This window comes from Urocitellus parryii, chromosome 8 (genome assembly GCF_045843805.1).
Source record: "Urocitellus parryii isolate mUroPar1 chromosome 8, mUroPar1.hap1, whole genome shotgun sequence".
NCBI classification, from domain to species: Eukaryota; Metazoa; Chordata; class Mammalia; order Rodentia; family Sciuridae; genus Urocitellus; species Urocitellus parryii.
Genome location: NC_135538.1, coordinates 50,860,176 through 50,881,850, shown reverse-complemented (window position 1 = coordinate 50,881,850; position 21,675 = coordinate 50,860,176). Strand labels below are relative to the sequence as shown.

General features: G+C 43.8%; 1 protein-coding gene across 2 annotated transcripts in view; it reads right to left on the bottom strand.

Moving 5' to 3' along the window:
• Fyn (FYN proto-oncogene, Src family tyrosine kinase) overlaps nucleotides 1-21,675 on the bottom strand; it is a 202,953-nt gene that overhangs the window by 16,561 nt on the left and 164,717 nt on the right. Inside the window, exons 9-12 of one of the 2 annotated variants that reach the window (XM_026395068.2) lie at nucleotides 21,387-21,551; nucleotides 18,104-18,283; nucleotides 16,386-16,462; nucleotides 16,136-16,289 (exon numbers count right to left, since the gene is read on the bottom strand). In XM_026395068.2, coding sequence (XP_026250853.1) covers nucleotides 16,136-16,289; nucleotides 16,386-16,462; nucleotides 18,104-18,283; nucleotides 21,387-21,551 — 576 coding nt within the window. Of the gene's footprint in view, nucleotides 1-16,135; nucleotides 16,290-16,385; nucleotides 16,463-18,103; nucleotides 18,284-20,805; nucleotides 20,962-21,386; nucleotides 21,552-21,675 lie in introns of both variants that reach the window. The other variant, XM_026395069.2, reaches the window with a different exon arrangement.

Here is a 21,675-nt window from a genome sequence, read left to right as displayed (position 1 = left end):
CCCTCCTGCATTGTCACTGTCCATGCTGACTACATTGTTAAACCCTGTCTGATTGCTACTCTTGAATGTGTCCTTTTCATCATTATTGCCGTGGCTGAGGTCCTCACCACCTGCCTGGCCTCCTGTCACAGCTGTCCAACTGGAACCATGGGTATAATTTGGTCCCTACCTACTTCTCCAGCCTCTTCTTATCCTAGAGTTTCTTCCTCCTGCCTCTCTTTTTATCTCCCCACCCCCACTGGACTTCCTTGACTACTTTTCAAATGCCACAGGATGGTCCGTAGTCCCCACCCCACTTCCACCCTGTCACTAACTCCTGCCCTCCTTTTCTCTTGATCTAAGTGTTACTTGCACAGGGGACCTTTACTTGAACATGAAGACTGGAGCAGGTTTCCTAGCTCTATGATGCCAAAGCAACTTGTTCTTTTTTTTTTTTTTTTGCAACTTGTTCTTTGTAGCTGTTATTTATTTCTGGTACTAGGAATTGAATACATGGTGCTCAGCCACTAACCTTCATTCCTAGCCCTTCAATTTTATTTGGAGGCAGAGTCTTCCTCAATTGCCCAGGTTAGCCTCAAATTTTCAATCCTTCTGTCTCAACCTCCCGAGTAGTTGGGATTATGGTGCCTGGCTATAACCATGACTATTAAAGTGCAATGAGAAAGTGAATCACGTAAAGCCTGTTTCTCTTGAGAACCTGTCCTGTTCTTGAGGAATGGAATTGTTATTCTGAATGAGCACTGTGTCTTCAGTACTGAGTCTGATGCCACCACACAGAAGATACTTGATGACCACACATTGAATGAACAAGCAGCAGGAAGCTGAACAGCCCCCGCCCCAGCCTTTCCTTCCATGCTTCCTTATGGGGCTTATTATCGGTCCCTTGCTCTCTGGTGAGTCCTCTTCTTGTCTTTGGTGACAGTATAAGTGTCACTGTCTGTCACCCTCTGGGTCTAATGGCTGCCGACTACAATGAAAAGCACCTGCTAAACACTGAAGAAATTTAAAAACACCTGAAAACCCTGCATTTTTACTGCCAAATGCAGTGTGCTAGATCCCCTTTGCATCTGAGTTGGTCTGAAGGATGTAGAGGGAGGCCCAGACCTTGCTTTGAGAGAAGCTCATGGGGCTGTAGTAGAAAGACAAGGTGGCAAGAGGCCTTGGGGTGCTCACAGCAACAGAAAAAGTTTTTTCTTTTTCTTTCTTTTTTTTTTTGGGGGAGGCAGGGAGTACTGGGAATTGAACTCAGGGACACTCGACCACTGAGCCACATCCCCAGCCCTATTTTGTATTTTATTATTTTTTTGTATAAAAAAACAGGGTCTCACTGAGTTGCTTAGTGACTTGCTTTTTCTGAGGCTGACTTTGAACTGAAGATCCTCCTGCCTTAGCCTCCTGAGCCATGGGATTACAGGCATGCACCACCACACCTGGCTAGGACAAACCTTTTCTTAAACACTGGAGTGAAAGTGATTGGACACCAATCATTTCTACCTCTGGGGTCCCATTTGAAATAGGGTTAATAATCTTCATATAAGGGGGATTGTACGTTTATCCAATTATCAGTTTGTCAACAAGAATAACAGCAATAAAACCCCACTATGATAAGCTGCTTGGCTCTCTTTCTTCCTTCCCTATGTATCTCTAGAATTTTCCCCATGTGCTTGGTTCTGTGCTTGGTTCACAATGGCAAACACAACCTCTGTCTCTCGGAACTCATAGCTCAGTTTGGGAACACAATAAAATAAAGATGAGGCTGGGGGTATAGCTCAGAGCTTGCCCGGCATGTATGAGGCCCTGGGTTCCACCTCCAGAACCACAAAGAGGAAAATAAAAAAATAATGAAAGAACAGGAATGGCTATTACATGCTGTAAACTATAATGAATAACACTCACCCACCCTAAGTGTGATGGGGACCACCGAGCTTGTGAGCTGAATGTGGTAACACCCCACCTCATTCTTTCTCTTTGTCTTCAAAATGTGAAAAACAGTACATCACTATCTTGAAATTATTTGTGAAGAGACACAACGTGAAAAGTATTTCGACTTCTCAAAACTCCTGAAAAGCCAGCAACATTTCAAGACCCCTGGGTGTCTGTGAGCAAAACAGCCAGTGGATAGATTATGCCTCCACTGTCACCATGTTTGTGTAACTCTGGCTCTTATCACATTTTTGCTATTTTAGCACACTTCTCACACTTAAATAATACCAATCATCTCAGGAACAAAGGAGTAAAACTTTGCATAGCACACTCCAACAGCTGGAAGGCGCCAACACATATCTATGAGAAACAAACTCATTCTTTCTTCTGAGTTTGTTCTTTTCTGACGTCTTCCTTTCTTTCAAAGTATTTCTGTTGCTTTCACTTTAAACTCTTCTTCTTTCTCTCGCTCTCCAAGAACAAATGTCTTTGAGGTATGGATGTTCTAGATGCTCTTCTCTCCCTTGGAGACACGCTGTCTCTCATGACTGACCCTGCCCACCATTGCTGTGTAAAGGGGATGGGTATACTACTCACGACTCTCATCCCAAGTCTTGGTTCCTTATTTCCAAATATCTAAGGAACGAAGCCTTTAGGGTGTCGTACCTTTACCTCAAATATGGGTGACTGAAAATCTGCGTTTCATTTGTTTTGACAAATAATCTTATCCCGTGTAAGATTACACAGGCGATTCCTGTACTGGGTGGAAAATTTCACCAAATGACTGACTTATAAAAGTGAATTCTTACTTGGATATCCTGAGATGCAAATGGACCCCCCCTGTTTTTCCCCACAATTCCCTTTCTGGGGTCAGATCACCATTCTTCCAGGCTCCAGGGTGAAAGACGTAAAAGCCAGCTGGAACTTCTTCCTGGCCTGAAATCTCCAGGTTTCATCCCTCACCTAGATATCTTGCTTCTTTTTTTGACAAGTCTCTCATATTTGTCCTTTCCTGTTTAAGCTCACTGAAAAAACTTGATTTGGATCAACCCCTCTGCTAAGTCCTACTGTCATGGTACCCTGACTTCAGCTCACTGTCTTTCCAATTAATCACTTTAAATTGCAGTTTATTATCCCTCCCTCCCCAATCCTATAGGGGTTCCTATATAGTATTAAGTATTAAGTTGAAATCTACCACTTGGTTTCCAAGAACCCACATAGCTTTTCAACTTTGGTTTTTTTTACATTCCAAACACAGTTAATCTAGCTTAGTTTGCTTTCCTATAACCTGTTCCCTGCACCTGGCATGATCACACTTGCTTCTTTCACATTACCTTGTTGGAAATGCCCTCCCTCCTTCCATCTGCGTGGCTAAATCTACTCAGCTGAAGTCCTCCCTCCTTCACGAAGTCCTCTGTGATCAGTCCAGTCTTTGCTGGTCTATTTTGCGTTAGGGTGTGCTAGGGCCAATGCTTGTGTTAGTTAGCTTTTGTTGCGATGACCTCACTGCCTGACATAAACAACTTAGAAGAGGAAAGATTTATTTTGGCTCATGGTTTCAGTCCATGCCTGGCTGGATCTATTGCTTTGGGCCTGAGGTGAGGCAGAACCTGGTGGTAGAAGGGTGTGGTGGTAGAAAGTGGCTCAGCTCATGTATCCAGGAAGGAGAGAGAAGAGGAGAGGTGGGGTGCAGGACAGTGTGAGGGGGTGGGGAGAGAAAACACACATTCAAGTTGAGTACACACACCTGTGCAAGGGGCCAGGACAAGATGTACCCTTCTAGGATATGTCCCTGTCCCCTGTGACCTACTTCCTCCAATTGGGCCCCATGGCCTACAGTTTCCACCATCCCCAGCAATGCTGTTGGATATGAATCTCTCAATGAATTAATCCATGGGTAAGGTTAGAGCCCATGATCCAGTCACCTCCTTGAAGGCCCCACCTCAAAATACTGCTGCATTGGGAACCAAGCTATTGGGGTACAGTCCAGATCCAAACCATAACAATGCTGTACACAACAGTTTAATGCTTATAACTTCAACTACTGGAATAGTTACACAGATACTGGGTGCTCACTAAGTGTCAGGCATGGTGCCAAGAGCCTCACATAGAGGTAGACTCCAGTAACAGCTCTGTTTTACAAATGAGAATCCTGAATACAAAGAAGTGCCAAGGCACATGTGTAAATGGTAGAACTGAAATTTGAAAGCCAGAGCCAGGGTGTTTGACTCTATACAGTATTTCTGTCTTGTCTGTGCCTCCTCCAGGGTTCTCTAATAGTTCTTGCATGTGTTATATTTTACCTCCTTAAAGATTGGAGACCATGTTCTGTGCTTACATTGCTCCAAAGTATTGCCAAAGGGTGGTTAAACAACAATAGCCTAATAAATGCTTTAACTGAATAAAGGGTCAACTCAGGTAGCAATGTATCCAACACATTGTTGATGGCCAAAGGAATTATCTTCCTTTACACAGACTTTTTTCAAACTAAACACAAAGAGTTACAGCACAGTGGTAATAACAAACTAATCATTTTTTCACTCTTGGAGTTATTAGGAACACAATCAGCCTCACCATGCTTTAGGCTTGCTCGACTAATGATCTCAGTTTTTAAATCAAAACAGGATAGGCAGCCAAATGCATGATGTTTGAATGGCACATCCTGACCCCAGGTCACATTCTGGTTAATGGAGGCTCTCTATGTCGAGTGGCCAGGCAATCTGCTTTTCACTTCTGCCTCAGGTAGAAACAGTTCTGATTACTTCTCATACTTCATGCATCTTCATGAACTAAGATGATGAAAGTGGTGTTTCAAATGCTCAAAAGAAGACCCCAGGTACTTCTGCTCCCAAGTTCCCTCTCTGCACCATGTACATGAGTCAGCGGGAGCCAGGGAGTGAAAGCTGTCAGTGACAATGCAACGAGGCCTGACTGTGGGCTGAGCTGGGATTGAGTGGTCCCTTGCAGAAGGGCCAGCATGGTCATTTAGGAAAGGAGCTTCTGAGTCAGGCAAAACTGGGCCTGCATGCTGGATTTGCTGAGTGACCTTTTACCATCTCCCTAAGTCTCAGTAAGTTGGAGATGGACATCAATCTCATAAGGCTGTGGTGAGAATTACCATAGATGTAAGAGGCTCGGCACAGTGTCTGGGGCCTATTAACATCTAAGTAAATGCCAGCTCTTATTACATCTGGACAATCATGCAAAGGCACCGAGTTGCATTGGCAAATGCCACTGGCAAGGCCAAAGTTCTCCACACTCTAGAGGCAGAAAGAGGATGAAGAAAACCCGACTCACTCATCATCCAACCATGGAGGGTTTATAGTGTCCATTAAGTTCCCAGCACAGCATGGGCAATTCTTGGGAACCCCCAGGCAGCTGGGAAACAGAGCTCACTACAAACCTGACAGAAAGCTTAACTGTGTGGCACTAGCTTTAGGAATAAGGCAACTCAGAAAAGAGAGGAAAAAAGAAAAGGAACACAGAATGAGGACTCCAGGACACACAGAAATGAAGCAGCAGGACTCATGGCTTTGCCTAAGACAGGGAGGCTCAGTACAGGAGCCAGGACAGGCCTGGTAGGACCCAGCTCCCAGTACCAGCTCAGCAGAGAGCTGGACTGTGGTCTTTTGTTTTCTGGTGACCAAGCCAATTCACAACTCTGTCTCAGAGAATATCCCCCTCTGGCAAAAACACTGGGCTACAGTGGAGAAGGTAAAGCCAATGCAGAATGACAGAAGCCAGAACCTCCCTGCAGAGAATACAAGTTGTCCCCAACAGCATTTTCAAGGAGGAAAGGCATTAGCGTCAACAATAGACACTGTCTTTCTGAGCCAAAGAGCCACCCAGAGCCCTCTTTAATTATGAAGCCACAAACTCTGCAAATTATTATATTCAATATTAAATAATGTGCAGTACTCTGACTTTAAAGTTACCCTGGGGGATAAAAGAAATCATGAACCATGCCAGTAACAGGAAGCTGATTACATGGTGTGGGGCAGGGGAGGAGGAGGGCGAGGCGGGACTAGGCCAGGATATCCTGTGAAAGAAACAAAATCAAAGCTGACCTGATCTGGAACTTTGTGGTTTACTCAAACACAACAATGATTTCAAACCCAGGGAAACTTGGCAAAGCACAACTCAGAATTTTCACACTCGGCCGAGGGAACGACTTTCAAATTTCCCAAATGCTTCTGAAGTAATACAACTGCGTGTTTCCAGTTATCTCGGGTGACACATTTTGTTGAAATTTCTACTTTCAGTCCATAAGAGTTTCATACCATGTTTTTAAAATAAAAACAAATAAAAAGCCAATGGGATCGAGATTGTATTCCATCTGAAATTTCACATATGGGTGGGCAGGAGTTCGGGAGGGAAGGAGATAGGTAGTAAGAAGGAGGGCTGTTCCACAGGGAAGTGGCTGGAGGAAGGACAAGTTCCAAGGGCCAAGAAAGTGCCAAGGAAGGCAAGATCCAAGGGCCAGAAGTCGGACCTGAACATACTGCAAAGACAAGGATTGATTAATGAGGCAAAGAGCCAAAGTCAGGTTGGGAGGAGTTCATGGAAGGACTACTCAGGGTCGGGGAGGCCAGCACCCCAGGGGAACCCAGAGTTGAGCACTGAATAGAAAAAGGGAGGAAGGTCCATCAGTGGGTATTAAGAATAACCCAGGACAACTAAAGGACAGAGGGGAGTCAACTCAGCCAGTGGGGAGATGAGGATGAGGCTAGACTCTTAAGCACTGATCCTGGGCTTTTGCAATGAGGCAAGGACAGCAGGAAGGTGATCTGTACACTCCTTACATGGAAGACCATAGCAAGCAGGGTATCTAGGGGGAGCCAGAAGCGGGCAGGAGGATGCTCTGGACCGCCTGTGTTTCCCCACCAGGCTCCTCACCATTATGACTACGACAACTCTCACTGGCTCCACAAAAGTAAAGAGTGAAATGAATGGACACCTAAATCATGGGTATTTGGTCCTTTTACTCTTAAAAAAGAACTCTGAGAACCTCCAAGGAGACTTTCCTTGAAGTGCCAACTGAGCTTGGGAGCTTGATTAAGAGGTTGCCCTGGGTGGTCTTGAGGAAAGAGGAACCCTGCATGTGATTCTGGAACTCCAAGACTCTGAATGATTACAGTTATCCTTCCAGCTTTCCAAGAACCAAAGAGGAAACTGATTCATGGCCCTAAAGGATGGGAACTACTTCTGTGATTTTCAACTGAGAACAAAGGCCAAGAGAGCTGCATGCAGATTGCTGTAACTATCTCTACGCTCCTGTTCTGGGAGATGAAAAGAATTTTCTTAAGTAACAAATGGATCTCAACATAGAATTGATTCCAAGAATCCAGCCAACCCAGCAGGGGCAGTGGGCCTGAGTTAGTCTGATTTCAAGCCATGCTGTGTGGACATACAGCATGGACAGCAGTTAGTTTGGGGACACTGTTGGAAATACAATGGTCATGCTGGGGGGTTTGTTGGGAGTTTGGGTTTTATTTTTCAAACTGTCCCCCAACCTTGCAATCTGGCACCATGTCTATGCCTTTGGGACCTCCACCAGGGAGACTGTCATAATGTATGTGCTGAGCACCTTCCTTTGGTTGGAAGAAACAGAGGCTTCAAGTGTGGGCAGTTTTAGTGTGTACTGCCTGCCCCTGATTATCCAGATGATGCAAATGCAGGGTTCCTTCTGCCAGCAAAGCAAGACAAGGAAGCCAAATGACATTTTTGATGTTTGGTGGCAGTCTGCAGTTCCTATTTACACACTTTAAAATCACAGAGGGTGACCATCTGCTTCCTTCTTGACGATTACCAAGAAACGTGGGATGCACAGACCCAGGGCTTGCTCCTGACCATTTATAAACAACCACCACCAAACAGCTCTGGCAGAAAGAGATGTTCACTCGGAACACAAAGCAGGACTGCCCGGGTGGCTGCAGATAAACAGGAGAGGTGATAGGGAAGCGGGGCTCTAGGTGACCTGGCTGGCGTCAGGCCCATCTGTATTCCCTGTGCAGATCCTAAAAGCTACCCCAGGGTGAAAGTAGAAGAAATCGGTCTCCTTCCTTCCCTTAAACATTTTTAATCTTAAAAGAGAGACTGGAGTAGGAAAGGGTGATTTGAAGTCTCTTTTCTTTTCATTGTAATCTGGTTTTCAACATGTCCTTCCTAGGAGGGAAATAGGAATGCTTTCTACGATTCATCTCCATTTTCCTGCCAGTCTGACCTGCACCCCTGACTATCAATCTGGGCCTGAAGCTCTTCGGTGGCTCGGCAGATAAACAAAGCAGTCCCTCCCAGAAATGCCCATAGAAGCCCCGCAGCTTGAAGCGGTGGAATACAAATGAAGGCGATTTCTGCCTGGTGATGGAAGTGTACGAACTCAGGCTCTGGGAGGCTTGATTACAAGCAGCGAGGTTCAGGCATGCAGCCCCCAGGCTGTGGGAGCAGGGGTGAGGGCTGCTGGGGGCCCCTGCCTCTCCCGGATGGCCCTGGGATGATAAACTCCCAACTGGGCACAGGGCGTGGCATGGTCATTTCATGGCGGCTTTTCATGGCTGGAGCTGGGAACAAGCAAGTTTCCTGCTCCGTTCTTAAAACAATGGTTTGCATTGGAAAGGGTTTGCTTTTCATCAAAGGATGGTTTGCTTCTCCAGCATGGAAAGAATTAGATTATGCTCAATAATTAAGAGGGTCCCCCCCACCCCTTTCCCTCCCCTGACTTTTGCAGTTCAGGTCACCGCACACTGTGCAGGAATGGCGATGCTGTTGTTGACAGAGAACAAGAAATTCATGTGCTGAGGAGGGCAGAGGGAGGGCATCTCACGGTGAGATCAGCCTTGATCTGCCACCGGATTACAGGGGCCTCAGAGGTGGCTGATTAATAATTCTGCAGGAGCCCTTGAGCTGGAAAGCTGGTGCTCTGAGTCTAATAATCCCCAGCCGTTGTAATACAAAGGAAGGACAGGAATTGAATTCACAGTTCTGAACTGTGAAATCCAGAATTTGAAAGGAATAGGGATCCACTTCTTCCTGACTGTGTTTGTCAACCTAGTTGCCTGCTTGTTTGTGTTAAATGGCTACTGTGCTTTTTGAATCCAAAATCTGATTATATTTAATTAGTACCGGCATCTGGGATTTCTAATACACAAAGAGTTATTAAAGTAACAAATCTTTCTAAAATATGTTCTCCATGAAAGAATGTGTTAATTTATGCAGTAACAATTTTTTTAACATGAAATAATTAACATGAAAACTGTAACAATTATGAATTCTTCGTAGTCTAATTTATATGTGAATTTTCCTCCAGACAATAATCTATTCAATTTAAATCCTCAATACAGGGAGCATTTGAACAGACACATTTTTCTTCTCCCGTTTAATACACAAACCAGCAGTCTTATACAAAGTTCCAAACGCCCCTATTTCTTCAGATATTCTAAAGATCAAAGACTACATTGTCTTGACATTTGCTTTCTCGGCAACGATTCTGTCACTAATTTGGAACTCCAAAACAACCAACCAACCAAAACCACAGGGCAACTCCATGTTCTGTTCTTCATGGTGATTCAAAGGAGGAGAGAGGCTTGCAGGGCGGTTCCTATGTATGGGAGGGATCATGATGGGAAGGTCAGGAAATCCAATGCAGCACGTGTTTGTGGGCACATGCCTCTGTGTGTGTGTGTGTGTGTGTGTGTATGTGTGTGTATATGTGTGTGTGTTCAGGGTTGCCCGTGACATAAATATGGTTATTAGCATACATAAGATTAATATTGATAATATCATTATTACTATTACCACCAACTGCAACTACTTACTACTCCTTACAACTAACTCAGCCTTTGCTTTGTGCTATATGTTTTTACATCTATTCCCAGGAAAGCCATCTAACAATTCTATGATGCAGATAATAATTATCATACATTTTTTCAGAGGAGAAAATGAAGGCTCAGAGAGGTTAAGTAATTTGTCCAAGGTTTTATATAGCAAAATAGCACCAATAACATTCATACCAAGATAATTTGATTTCATGGGTCACACCCCAACCTGATCCAGCCCTGCCTCTTGGGATTGGGAGTGGAGTGGGTGTGGGAAGAGCAAAGAGGAGTGAATACCAACAGCTTTTGCTCTAATCCTTACAACTAACTTGAAGGTAACAGACATCAACCCTATTTTACAGATGAGAAGGATGAGGCTCAGAGAAACCAGACCTTACACTCTAGGGATATGGCAGAGTCAGCATTTGAGCACAGGCTGTCTAGTTTTAAAGCTTCTGTGCTTGCCCCAAAGGCAATCTTGCAGCGTGCAGGGGACAGTGAGTGACCCAACAAACACTCCCTTCTGAAGTTTCTTGCAGCCACAATAGCATTTTATTTCTGGGAAGTGCTGTGTACATTGCTCAGAGAGCTAGAGAGCAGGTCAAAGAAGAGTGTAGAGAGGGGACAGTGACTGTGGCTATTTCCACTGCTGTAAACATTAAGCACCTACTATGTGCTCTGTGCCCACACGGGTACTTTGCTGGACTTTAGACCAAATCACCCCTATAAAGAAGCAGTAAGATTTGCTTTGTGGATAATCAGGATGATTGCTGCCACTGTACTCATGCATGCATGTGTGTGTGTGTGTGTGTGTGTGTGTTGATATGGGAAATGCTGAGAATGCCTGCCTGGCACTCAGAATCGACAAGACTGAAAACAACACAAGCAGCATGGAGGTAGGGCTCAATAGAAAAGGAAAATGGGGAGAGAGAAGGTCTGCCCAATGACAATAGCTGAGAAGTGACTCAAAGCTGTGGTTCAGGGTGGGGGGGGGGTCCCTCAGGATGAGTAAATAATATCAAAGTGGTGACTGATCAGATAGAGACCCATGTGAAAAAATTACACCCCCACCCCTCCACCCCCACACACTTTTTCTCTTAAAAGATTCTTTTCTATTGATTACTAATAATCCTTCTTTAAATCTTTTTTTTTTTTTTTTTTTTTATTAAATGAAGACCTTTTTGAAGGAAAACATGTCAATCACAAAATTAAGGTTATAACAATGATTTTTATGTCTCATAGCACTCACAGAACTTTCCATAGAACGTTAATTGTCACAATAATTATATGAGGCAATTATTTTTGTGATCTCCATTTTAGAAATGAGAAAAAATATGGCTCAAAACCTTAAGTGATTTGCCCAGGGAAACCAGGCTTGGAGGCGACAGAACTGGTGCAAACCCAGGACTCCTAACTTTCAACCCCTGGCTCCTCAGCATTGGGGAGGGAAGCACAACACTGTGAAGCGGCACAGGTACTGTGTGTCCCGAGTCTGTGAGGCTCCCCTCGGCCTATCCTGAGACTAGTGCTTCCACCCCAGGGGCGGACCCCCAGACAGGAGGGAAAGTGTCCACACCCTGTAGCCCTGTTGAACGTGGCCCCAGAGGGAAGGGGCCCCCATGGTCATCCACAGCAGGATGGGTGAGCGATGCCATGTCTGTGGGGAAGGGGGAAGAGATGCTGGGCCACAAGGCAACACGGCTGCATCTCCCAACATAAGGGTGGGAAAGAAGCCAAACGAAAGAGGAGGAACGCCACACGATTCGTGCAGATGGAGTTCACTTACAGCAAAAGGAAATCTATAGTAGTGGAGGGAAAACAGGCTCCCTCTGGGGGTGGCTACTGGCTGCCTGTGGGACTGAGGGGCCTGCTGGGGCACGTCTTTCTTTATGTCTGGTTTCAGGCGCACACACAAGTGAAGATGCACCCAGCTGCAAACTTCAGATTTGTTCCTTGTACTGTATGAATGTTGAGGCTCAAAAAGAACATGAAAGTGTCCAGAAAAGCAAGTGATTCTTACACACAGGCCAGGTCTACCTGTACTTGTTAGGTTTAAACAGAGACTAGTCAGCACAGAGCTGCAGGAAAGCCCAGGAGGAAAGAGCAATTCTGTGGAGGGCTTGCCACTGCTTCTCAGCTGCCATGGGAAGGAACTGATGGTGGCCTGAGGTCCTGGGGAGAAGCATGCCGGTGACCCCAGGGAATGGGCGGAGAGTGAGGGCCACAGCAGGCTCCCCTGTGCCCATGGCCCAGGTGGGGGCTTTGGTTAGCTCTGCAAGGGTTCTGGGAGCTGTGGCAGGGAGGAGGCTGTGAGGACACCCTGCTGACCTCTCTGGGCTTGTATGTGCCACCACAGTCACCTCAAACTCAACACACCCCAAACCAAACTCAACCTCTTTCTCTGAAAGTAAGATCTTCTTCCGACTTGCTCATTTCTGTTGTTGGTCATTCCATTCTCACAATTACCTTCATTTGACTCCCTGGGAATTATCTGGCTCCTTTTTTCTTTTCTAAATAGTGTTTGAGCCTTTCCAATGTATCTACAGTCCATTTGTTTATTTATTCTGCAGTAATCTAGCCTTGTGTAAAACAAAACAGAACAGTAACAAGCAATATTATTTACCTCTGTCTTTGTGCTGGGCACTGGGTGAAACACTGTGCATGCATTATTTCATTTAATCTTTGCAAAAATCCATAAAGCAGGTAAGATATATTTCCATTTTACACATAAGCAAATCCACTGTGGGAAAGTTAAACCTGTTCTGTCTGACTTTAAGGCTTTGATGAGTTCCTCTACACATTGGCTAGCTGTGACCCTGGGTGGTCTCAGGCATCTTTATTTTATTTTTTTGAGATAGGGTCTTGCTCTCTTTGCTCAAGTGATCCTCTTGCACCAGCCTCCCTAGTAGCTGGAACTATAGGTCTGCATAAACCGTGCTTCTTTATATCAGCAGCTACTAACACATTCTTTTTATAGACAGCACCCAATAACAAGACTCCAAATGGACAGAATTTAGCAGAGTTTATGGCTAAAGAAGAACTATCTGCTCCAATTGGGTGAGACATCCAGGTAACTGAGACTATATTTCGTGTTGTTTCTATAATGCTGTCAGTGATGGACCACCCTCACAGGATAGGCCTGGCCTTGACCTCCTCTCTGACATGGGGCTTCTGCTCACAGTCAGGGGCAGGAAGGGGTGACAGGAGGTAAGGAGCACATGAAAGACTGCATAACAGCTTCGAATTCTAACCACAACATACACTGTGCTGTCATACCTTCGCCTGGGGGTGGGGGTGGGGGTGACAGACATTTCAGTGCACCCTGAGATGGAAGACTCACAACTGTTTTGCAAACAATTGTCATTCGCGGTCTTAAAATATCTGAGTTTGGCACATGTTTCTGAACACTGCCTGCACTCCCATAATCAAGATGTGGCGGGGCTGTGGCCTGCGGGTAACATAAAACCCGACTTGCAAATATTATTAGGCACATGGACCAGCTGTCTGGAGAAGCTGATTAATCCCTGGTAAAAGCTTCAGCATGCAGCACACATGCCATCTGCAGAGCACACCAGCAGATACACACAGGCCCTTTCTGCCTCCTGAAGAGGCCGGGGTAGAGCAGACCCTCAGGAGGAAATTGATAAATAACCGGGTTGTCCCAGTACTGAAAAACGAAAGTCTCTCTAATCCCCACACACATGCACATTAGAAGGAGCCCCTTAAAAACTTTGCCATAAAATAAAGGGGAAAAGGGACTTACGACTAATCCTTTCCATTTCTACTTTCTATTCTTTTAATCACTGTCTTACGCATAGCTTAAGAGGATGCATGCAGTAAGGTGAGCCCTACTGGCTCTGCCATTTTAATTGCTGTGTGACTTTGCACAAAGGACTTAACCCCTCTGAATCTATTTCTGTTGCTTTGCTCCAGGTTCCTTAGCCTTTCCCTTGCAGTCTGGGCATGGAGGTATTCCCTACATGCCCCTGTTCTTCCTTTCCCTCAGCTGCAGGAGAGCATTTCTTTTGTTCTCTGGAAATCCTGGAGCTTCTCTGGCTTTACTTTTTGCCCCCAGTTCAGTTCTCCAGTTCTTTTGGATTCTTTTTACTTATCTCTTTCTAGAATTTGAAGTTGTTTAGGACAGGAATGAAAGAAGGAAAAAAGTGTTCTAAGTGTTCAGGGAAGGATGGAACCTTCCATTTGGAAATTATGTAAAGGAAATGTGGAACACAGGGGTTGAGGCTGGGCTTTGTGAAGGACTTCAGAGGGCTGTGAGACAGTGGGGCTGAGGAAGGGCAGGAAGGCATTGGGGCAGAGACACGGGGGCAGGGGAGGAAGGCTGTGGGGTCAAGGCTGAGTGCAGGAGCCTGATGGAAAGGAAGTGGTGAGGGGTGCCAATCACCCAGGGCCACATCCTGAGGAACTTTACCTGGTCGAACGACTCTTGAACGAACTACTCAGGCCCTATGCACAGCAATCTGCCAGCATATAGGCTTTCCTGGTCCTGAACCTTCTCGTTTTTTGATGGTTTGAAAGTGTTAAACACAAACTGTGGAGTCTAAAGTCTGGTTAAAGGGAAGAAACAGCTCTGGCCCTGGGACTCCATTCAGTCCCAGGAGCCTACCCTTTACTGAACCACGTATCCAGGTCCCCCTGTCCTTCCAGCTGAGGGGCTCACTCAGGACCAGCTCTCAGATGATGGTCGCTCCGATCATCCCTCAGCTCACCTTACCTAAAAAACATGCCCACATTCCTCTCTGCCCTGCCAGTGCCAATCAAGGCTACGGGTGTCTTTGATGAGAGATACGGTGCACCATCTGTGTGTGCGCTCGCTGTGCGGGCATTTGGCTCCAGGACAAGACCTGCTGCGTGCTGGGGAAATTCAAATAGCTGAGCTATCTGACCCACATGTAACTAGCATTTGGACAGTCTCTGTACCAGCCAGGGTCTTAGTTTAACATTTTCCCTTATCACTTGAGACTGCTGAAAACATTTCCATCCTCAGAGTCAAATAAAGAGAGGAGGAAATTGGCATGAAGAATCAAAAGGAAGCAGGGTGCGGTCGTGCACACCTGCAATCCCAACAGCTCAGGAGACTGAGGCAGGAGGATTGTGAATTTGAAGCCAGCTTCAGCAATATAGCAAGGCTCAGTGAGATCTTGTCTCTAAATAACAATAATAATAATAAAAAAAATTGCTGGGGATGTGGCTCAGTGGCTAAGTGCCCCTGAGTTCAATCCCCAGGACCAAAAAAAAAAAAAAAAAAAAAAAACCAGAAGGAGAAGAAGGAAAGGAAGAACTATGAAATTCAGCAGAAAGCATCACCTTAGTATAACATATTCCAGGCATTGCCCAGCCTTGCACAGAATGACCAGGCTTTGGCTAACGATGGCAATGCAAGCTGCCCCTTCCCCAGTTACAAGCATGATCATCTACACAGGAGCCTTCATCTGATTGCAAATTGTCCACACATTTTCCTGGTGTGTGCTTAGGTGAAAATTGGGACAACAGAAAATATCCCTGGGATCTCCTTCCTGGCATCTGGTGCTCCAATAGCACCTGAAATGCTGCCCCACTGATGTGGCTGCTGGTTTGGGATGTATTTTGCTTAAAGGTTGATTTCCATGAATTTTTGCAGGGGGCAGGGGAGGCAAATGATGAAAGAAGATGGGGCTTTTTGAGGGACTATGATGTTACCTTCCATAGTCCCTCCAGCCCTCCTTTCCACCCTTGCTCCATAAGGATTCAGGACTAAGCTCCTTTGACCTCTGGCTTCTGCCTGGGCCTGCAGGGGACCTGAAGCTGGTATTAATGCCCTAGTATCCCTGCTACCTCTCTACCAGGAGGCTCTCTCTCTCTGACCTCTGCTGCCACTCCCTGCCTCTTGCTTCTCAGGCCCTGGCTCTGCTGCTGTTACTAGCTCCAAGGCACCTCACCAGACCTTGTTGGTTTTCCTAAATCCTTCCTTTTCCTTTTTAAAAGACACAATTTTATTAAGTTCTCCACTTTGAGTATACTTCCTGTTTTCTGCTCAGATTTAGATCGGTTGAGGAATGAGCTATAACTTGACTGACCCCTTGGCTTCCCATAGCCCTCTTTCTCAGAAAGCACAGTCTCCTGGACTTGGATGCTGTGAGGATGGTGGCATGAACCAGGAAGACCAAAGGAGTGGACATCTACTGACTGAAAAGCAATATCTCATCCATCTACTGAACCCACTGCAATCTCCCACCAGCAGAGCTATCAAATTCCTGCCAGATCAAAGAGAAAAAAAATCCAGTTTGATGATGACCTTTCAAATATGTTTTGCAGGAAAGGATGGTAAAAAGGAAGGGTTGTGCAGGAAGTGAGTGTTTGTAAAGTTGCAATCAGGAAGCCACTGTCATCTGAATGCCCACCTTGTCTCGCTGTGTACTCGTTGTCTTCAATCAACCGGGCCAATCCAAAGTCAGCAATCTTGCAAATTAGTCCATTCCCTACTAGAATGTTTGCTGACCGCAGATCTCTGTGGATATAATTCATGCGCTCAATGTAAGCCATTCCTGCAGCAACCTGTGGAACCCAGGAAGAGGCACGTGAGTTACACCACAATGCAATGTGCTTACACGTCGCTACATCCACCACAAGAACCAAGTCCCCTGGGCCTACCTGTGCTGCCATGTCCACAAGATTTGGTAATTTCAGAGCTCTTCCTTCACCATCTTTTAAGAAATCAAGTAAACTTCCTATGAACAAAACATAAAACCATTTCAGTTTACACTGAAAGACAGAGTTCTTGATGGAGGGCTGTATTTGGTTTTACTGTAAGTAAATGGAAGTTGATTAGAATGATGCCCTCAAGGGAAAAAAAGTTATATATATATATATATATATATATATAAACTAGGGTGGAAAAAATTCTATGCATTGAGAAGCAGGTTTTACCTTTTAAAAACAAACAGCAATGATTTGATTTCTAAGGCAACAAAAATGTGATAAAGCCAGAAGAAAGGGAACTCAATCTCCCTTAATGTCACAAAGAGGGATACATGAGGAACTGTATCCCTGCATGCTCATACACCAATCAGCTCTGCACAAAAGAGTGATGTGGGGGAAATGCAGTCCAGCTGAGAAGTCTAAAACTATGGTCCTGGGACCAGCAGCAATGGCATCACCAGGAAAACTTGCTAGAAATGCAAATTCTTAGGACCTGTCCCAGATGTAGCAAATCAGAAATTCTGAACTCTGGGCCTAAAAACCTATGCTGAGATTCACTGGCCTATCTTATGTATAGATTTTAAATCCAGAAAAGAATATATGAGGAACATGGGTGGAGCAGGTAGCTCCGCCTAGTGAGATCACAGCTGGCCAAGCCTTAAAGCAGACATCTGAAACAAAATAGCTGGCGCTTCAGAGCTGCTATTGTAACCCAGCCTGGGGAAGCCCAGAATTAACACTAAGGCAGAAATAATCATTTGCAGAAGCTACAGCTCATGATGGCCATCAGTGATTTTTTTTAATGCTTTAATCACAAAGTTATTTACAAAATAACCCTGGATACAAAGGACAAACAATCTGCCAGGAAAAAATTCCAATTATATTTTAAAAGAAACTACGTGGAAGAGAAAAATTACACTGGTGTCCTCTGTTGTATAATGCATAGCCTTTTATGGCTGTTTCTTGTTTGATTCATCTGTTTTTCCAAAACAAAGTGATCTCTGGCCTTATCCCCAACAATGCTGGTTTGATTATAAAGACACACACACACACACACACACACACACACACACACACACAAAATGGGGGGGTTATGGAGAAAGAGGGGGAATAAAATACATGCCATTTCTTCATCTGTTATTTAAGTGGAGAACTGGGGGGAAAAAGATGTTGAAATGGTGGAAATTAAACTTAGCCCAGATACGATTTCTAGTTTTTGGGGGTGTGTGTGATGCTGGGGATCAAATCCAGATCCTTATGCTTGTGAGGCAAGCACTCTACCAATTGAGCTATATCCCCATCCCCAGATAAGATATTTATCGTTTAGACCTACAAAAAGGAAATTTAACAGAAGCTGCTGCATGCAAAAATCACTGTAAATTATCATAGTCTCTACATCACTCCTGATATTAAAGTGAATGCTTTAATTATGGAGAAGAACTTCAATTACTGACATGTGCAACACACAAAAGGCACTGCATTTCACAAAGATTTGGGGGCAAACTCAAGGTTAGTCGGTTTTAAGAATATTTTAAGCACACAACTTGTGTTTCCTGGCCAGAATACTAGATCATGCAAAAATCAGGGAAAAAAACAAAAAAAGGCAGATCCATTTTCCTCTCTTAAGACAGCCCCTAGAAGTAACTGGGAGCTGGAGAAGCGTTGCCGACCTTTATTCATATACTCGGTGACGATGTAGATGGGTTCTTCAGACACCACGGCGTACAGCTGGACCAACTTGTCATGCTTCAACTTCTTCATGATCTGCGCTTCCTCAAGGAATGATTCAGGGGACATTGTGCCTGGTTTAAGAGTCTTTATGGCTACTTTTGTGTTTCCATTCCAGGTACCTACAAACATCCCACAATATTAAGTCAAATTCAAAATCCTCTTCTGATGGCAAAAAAGAAAAAAAAAAAAACAAAACAGAGTTTTTGACTAATAGCTACATGCATAAAGTTAGATTTTAAGTTTTTTAAAAAAACCTCATTGTTTTTGTGATAAAGTCAATTGCAAGGATTCAGTCAAGTATTTTAACAAAGAAATGAGTTTTTTTTTTAATGGCGATGGATATATTAAATTATTAATTTATTTTTTTCTATTTTGTTGCATAGTATTTACTTTTTTTTCACTTGGGCCTATGATTACAAATATATACCAAAGCTCTGGACTCTTGTTTACAGTGATAAAAGTCCAGGGTTTAAAACAGGTCTAGCCATCCAATAGCCATCCTTGAGTTCATAGAGAAACATGGTTAAAAAAATCTGGTTAAGTTCCATTTTATGGGTGCGCCATTAAAAAAATGTGGTAACACACTGAGGGTGCTTGGAAACTGACTTGAGATGGACTTTTGACTGTCTGCAATGGATGAGCTACTTGACTGAGTCCTGGAACTACGGAGCCAAGCATGCACAAAAGCATTGGCAAGGAGCTGAAGGTCTCCTTGCCAATACTTTCTCAGGTAAGACAAATTCCTCAGGTATACTGATGGTCAGCCACAACAAGAATGATGGTTTCTATCCAGAAGACTAGGGAACTTAAACAGCAGCTAACAAGGAACAGAAATACTTAAGCTTCCCATGTTAAAAACTAGCTGATCCAAGGCCTGGTTTATGATTGAGATCCGTTACCTCATCTGTAAAACACAAGTATGGAACTGGATTATCTTTTGAGTGTCTTTCAGCTCCCAAATTAAAAAATAAAACAAAATGCTGGGTTTTATGTGTATTCCATTGTTAGTCCTAAGGCTTTGAAGGGTAATTTTATAAAGGGAAAAGAAAAATCTGCTAATTTAGATTGCTATTCTCTATTGGAAAGACAGGTTTATATTAAGATTTATTTTTGTATTTAATCTATGACTTTAGGATCTAAGAATTCTGTAAATTGGGACAATTCTCCTTATCCGGTTATAAACATGGTTCATATAATTATAACATGAGACTTAAAAAAATCTCATAAAATATTTACCAGTAAGTATTAATGGAAAACTTGACAATTTGTAAGTGATCTTTGAGATTTACATGCTAGCACCCCTAAATTTAAGTAAAGTGAGATCTTCCTCTCTAATAACACCTGGGAAACTACAGATGCATCCATTCCAATTATGATGACATGCTGTTTTATGTTTCATGGGCAAGAAAATCTTAGTGGTCTGAGTACTGATTTATTGTTGATAATTATAAAATTTAAAAATAAATTTTCTTATAGGATCCAATTAGGACCCATAACTCCAATTGTGAATTGGGTATATAAGGGAGAAGATCATATAAATTTGTCTTAGAATAGTTAAGATAGAGTCCAGAGAGAGATGGATACAATAATAAGGGTTCCTAGTGACTTGGGAGAGGGATATATGGATGGATAATAGAAACACACATCTGTGTATGTCCGAGCGTATTTCTACTATTCATCTGTCTATCCAAGTATGTATATCTGTATAGTACTTACTATTTGCCAAGTCTTGTTTTATCTACATTAACTTTTTTTTTTTTTTTTTTGCGAGGCGGTAGTAGGGATTGAAGCCGGGGCGCTCAACTACGAAGCCACATCCTCAGCCCTTTTTTATCTTCCTGTCTTAGCTTCCCAAGTCACTGGGATGACAGGTGTGTACCACCAAGCCTGGATGCATTGACTTTTAAAATGCAGATTAAAAAGACCTGAATTGTACATAGCCACAGGTATCTATTTATATCATTTTTAACAGACTCTAAGGAAGGAGGAAGAAGGATTCTCTAATCTTTAATCGTGTTTTACCTATAGTCATTTTTGGATGAGGTGTAAGTACAGGATAAGCAAAACTGCAACTGACCCAAAGGAATTATAAAAGCAATTTCTAGGGTCCAGTGCATTTGGCTTAATCAGTGGCAACCAAACAGAAGTAGGCATGTCTACTGAACACATACTATCTGCAAGGGATTTTAAACATATTGCTCCAGGTAATACTTCCAACAATCATACACATGTAGTAGATATCACTCTGATTTTACAGATGAGAAAACTTAGGCTCAAAGATGTTAAATAAGCCCCTTGTTTGTTTTAGTCAGCTCGCCAGGAATCAAACTCAGGCCTTGTAAGTGAAAAAAAAAAAAAATTCTTCCTTTATAGCCATATGTATAATCTTACCTTTCCATTTTTTAGAAAACCACCACATTTACAGTGTGTTGGTTTCCTGTTCTGCAGGTGTTTAACCACAAGAAGTAGAACAGGTGAGAACTGCAAGGTATCATCATCATGTCCTGAAAATCAGGATGGCCTGTGTCCATCTAGTTATTCATGTTGTCACTGTCCCAGTGACTATATATACGTTTTTGTTCAACACTGTCTTTTCAATGGCTTGAGATACAGCCAAAACAAAATGCACCCTCTGCCTTACCAAGCCATACTTCTGCGAAACACCCCTGACCCAGCTTCGTATCCAGAAACAAGGTGTCACGTGCAACTTCCCAAGCATCTTTAGCCAATCCAGAAGTTTGTGGGGCACAACTCGATGAAATCACAGTTAAGTTAAAACACAAACCATCAGCTTTCTCTACAGGAAAGGGAATTAATAAAGAAAACACAGTCCTTATAATCCATAATCATGCATGCACTAGGAAAGATGGAAGGTGACTTGCCCTTTAGGGCGACATTCAACAAATATTTGCAGCTGGAAATGAAGGGCAAGACATTTTATGCAGGCTGGAACATTTCCTCTACTGTTTATTGGTTTATGAACTGAAGTTCATCTTATATTGGTGCTCTTATAGCACCAATTGAGCCATCTGTCAGCCTCGCCCATTTATTGTCTCTTTTCTAGAAATTCCAGAATCTTGAAGTTAAAATAAATAAAAAAAGGATTTCTTATGAAGAGTAATTCTTTCTTGTCACAAAGTCTTTATTCTCACCTTCCATCTTTGCGGTTTGGGATTTCCCAAACGAGGAAGCTAATAAGAGAGTAATTGAATCTCAGCATACCCATCCATACTTCCCCAAACTGCCCATTTCCCAGTCTCTTGATCAACTGCAGGGATTCTCGAGGGATTTCCCAGACATCTTTGGTTTTGACAGACAGATCAGTAAGCCTTGGCATCCCTTTGTGACAAGGAACTACTAGGCGGCAGCAGAGACCTGCGGCTCTCTCTGATGCAGGAGCAGGGGCAGCGGCAGAGTGGGAGAGAAGAGCAGAACACATGTAACAACAACACGCACAGATGCAAACCCACACTTGCTGTCGCCCAGGGGAGCTTGGACAGGGCTGCTCAGC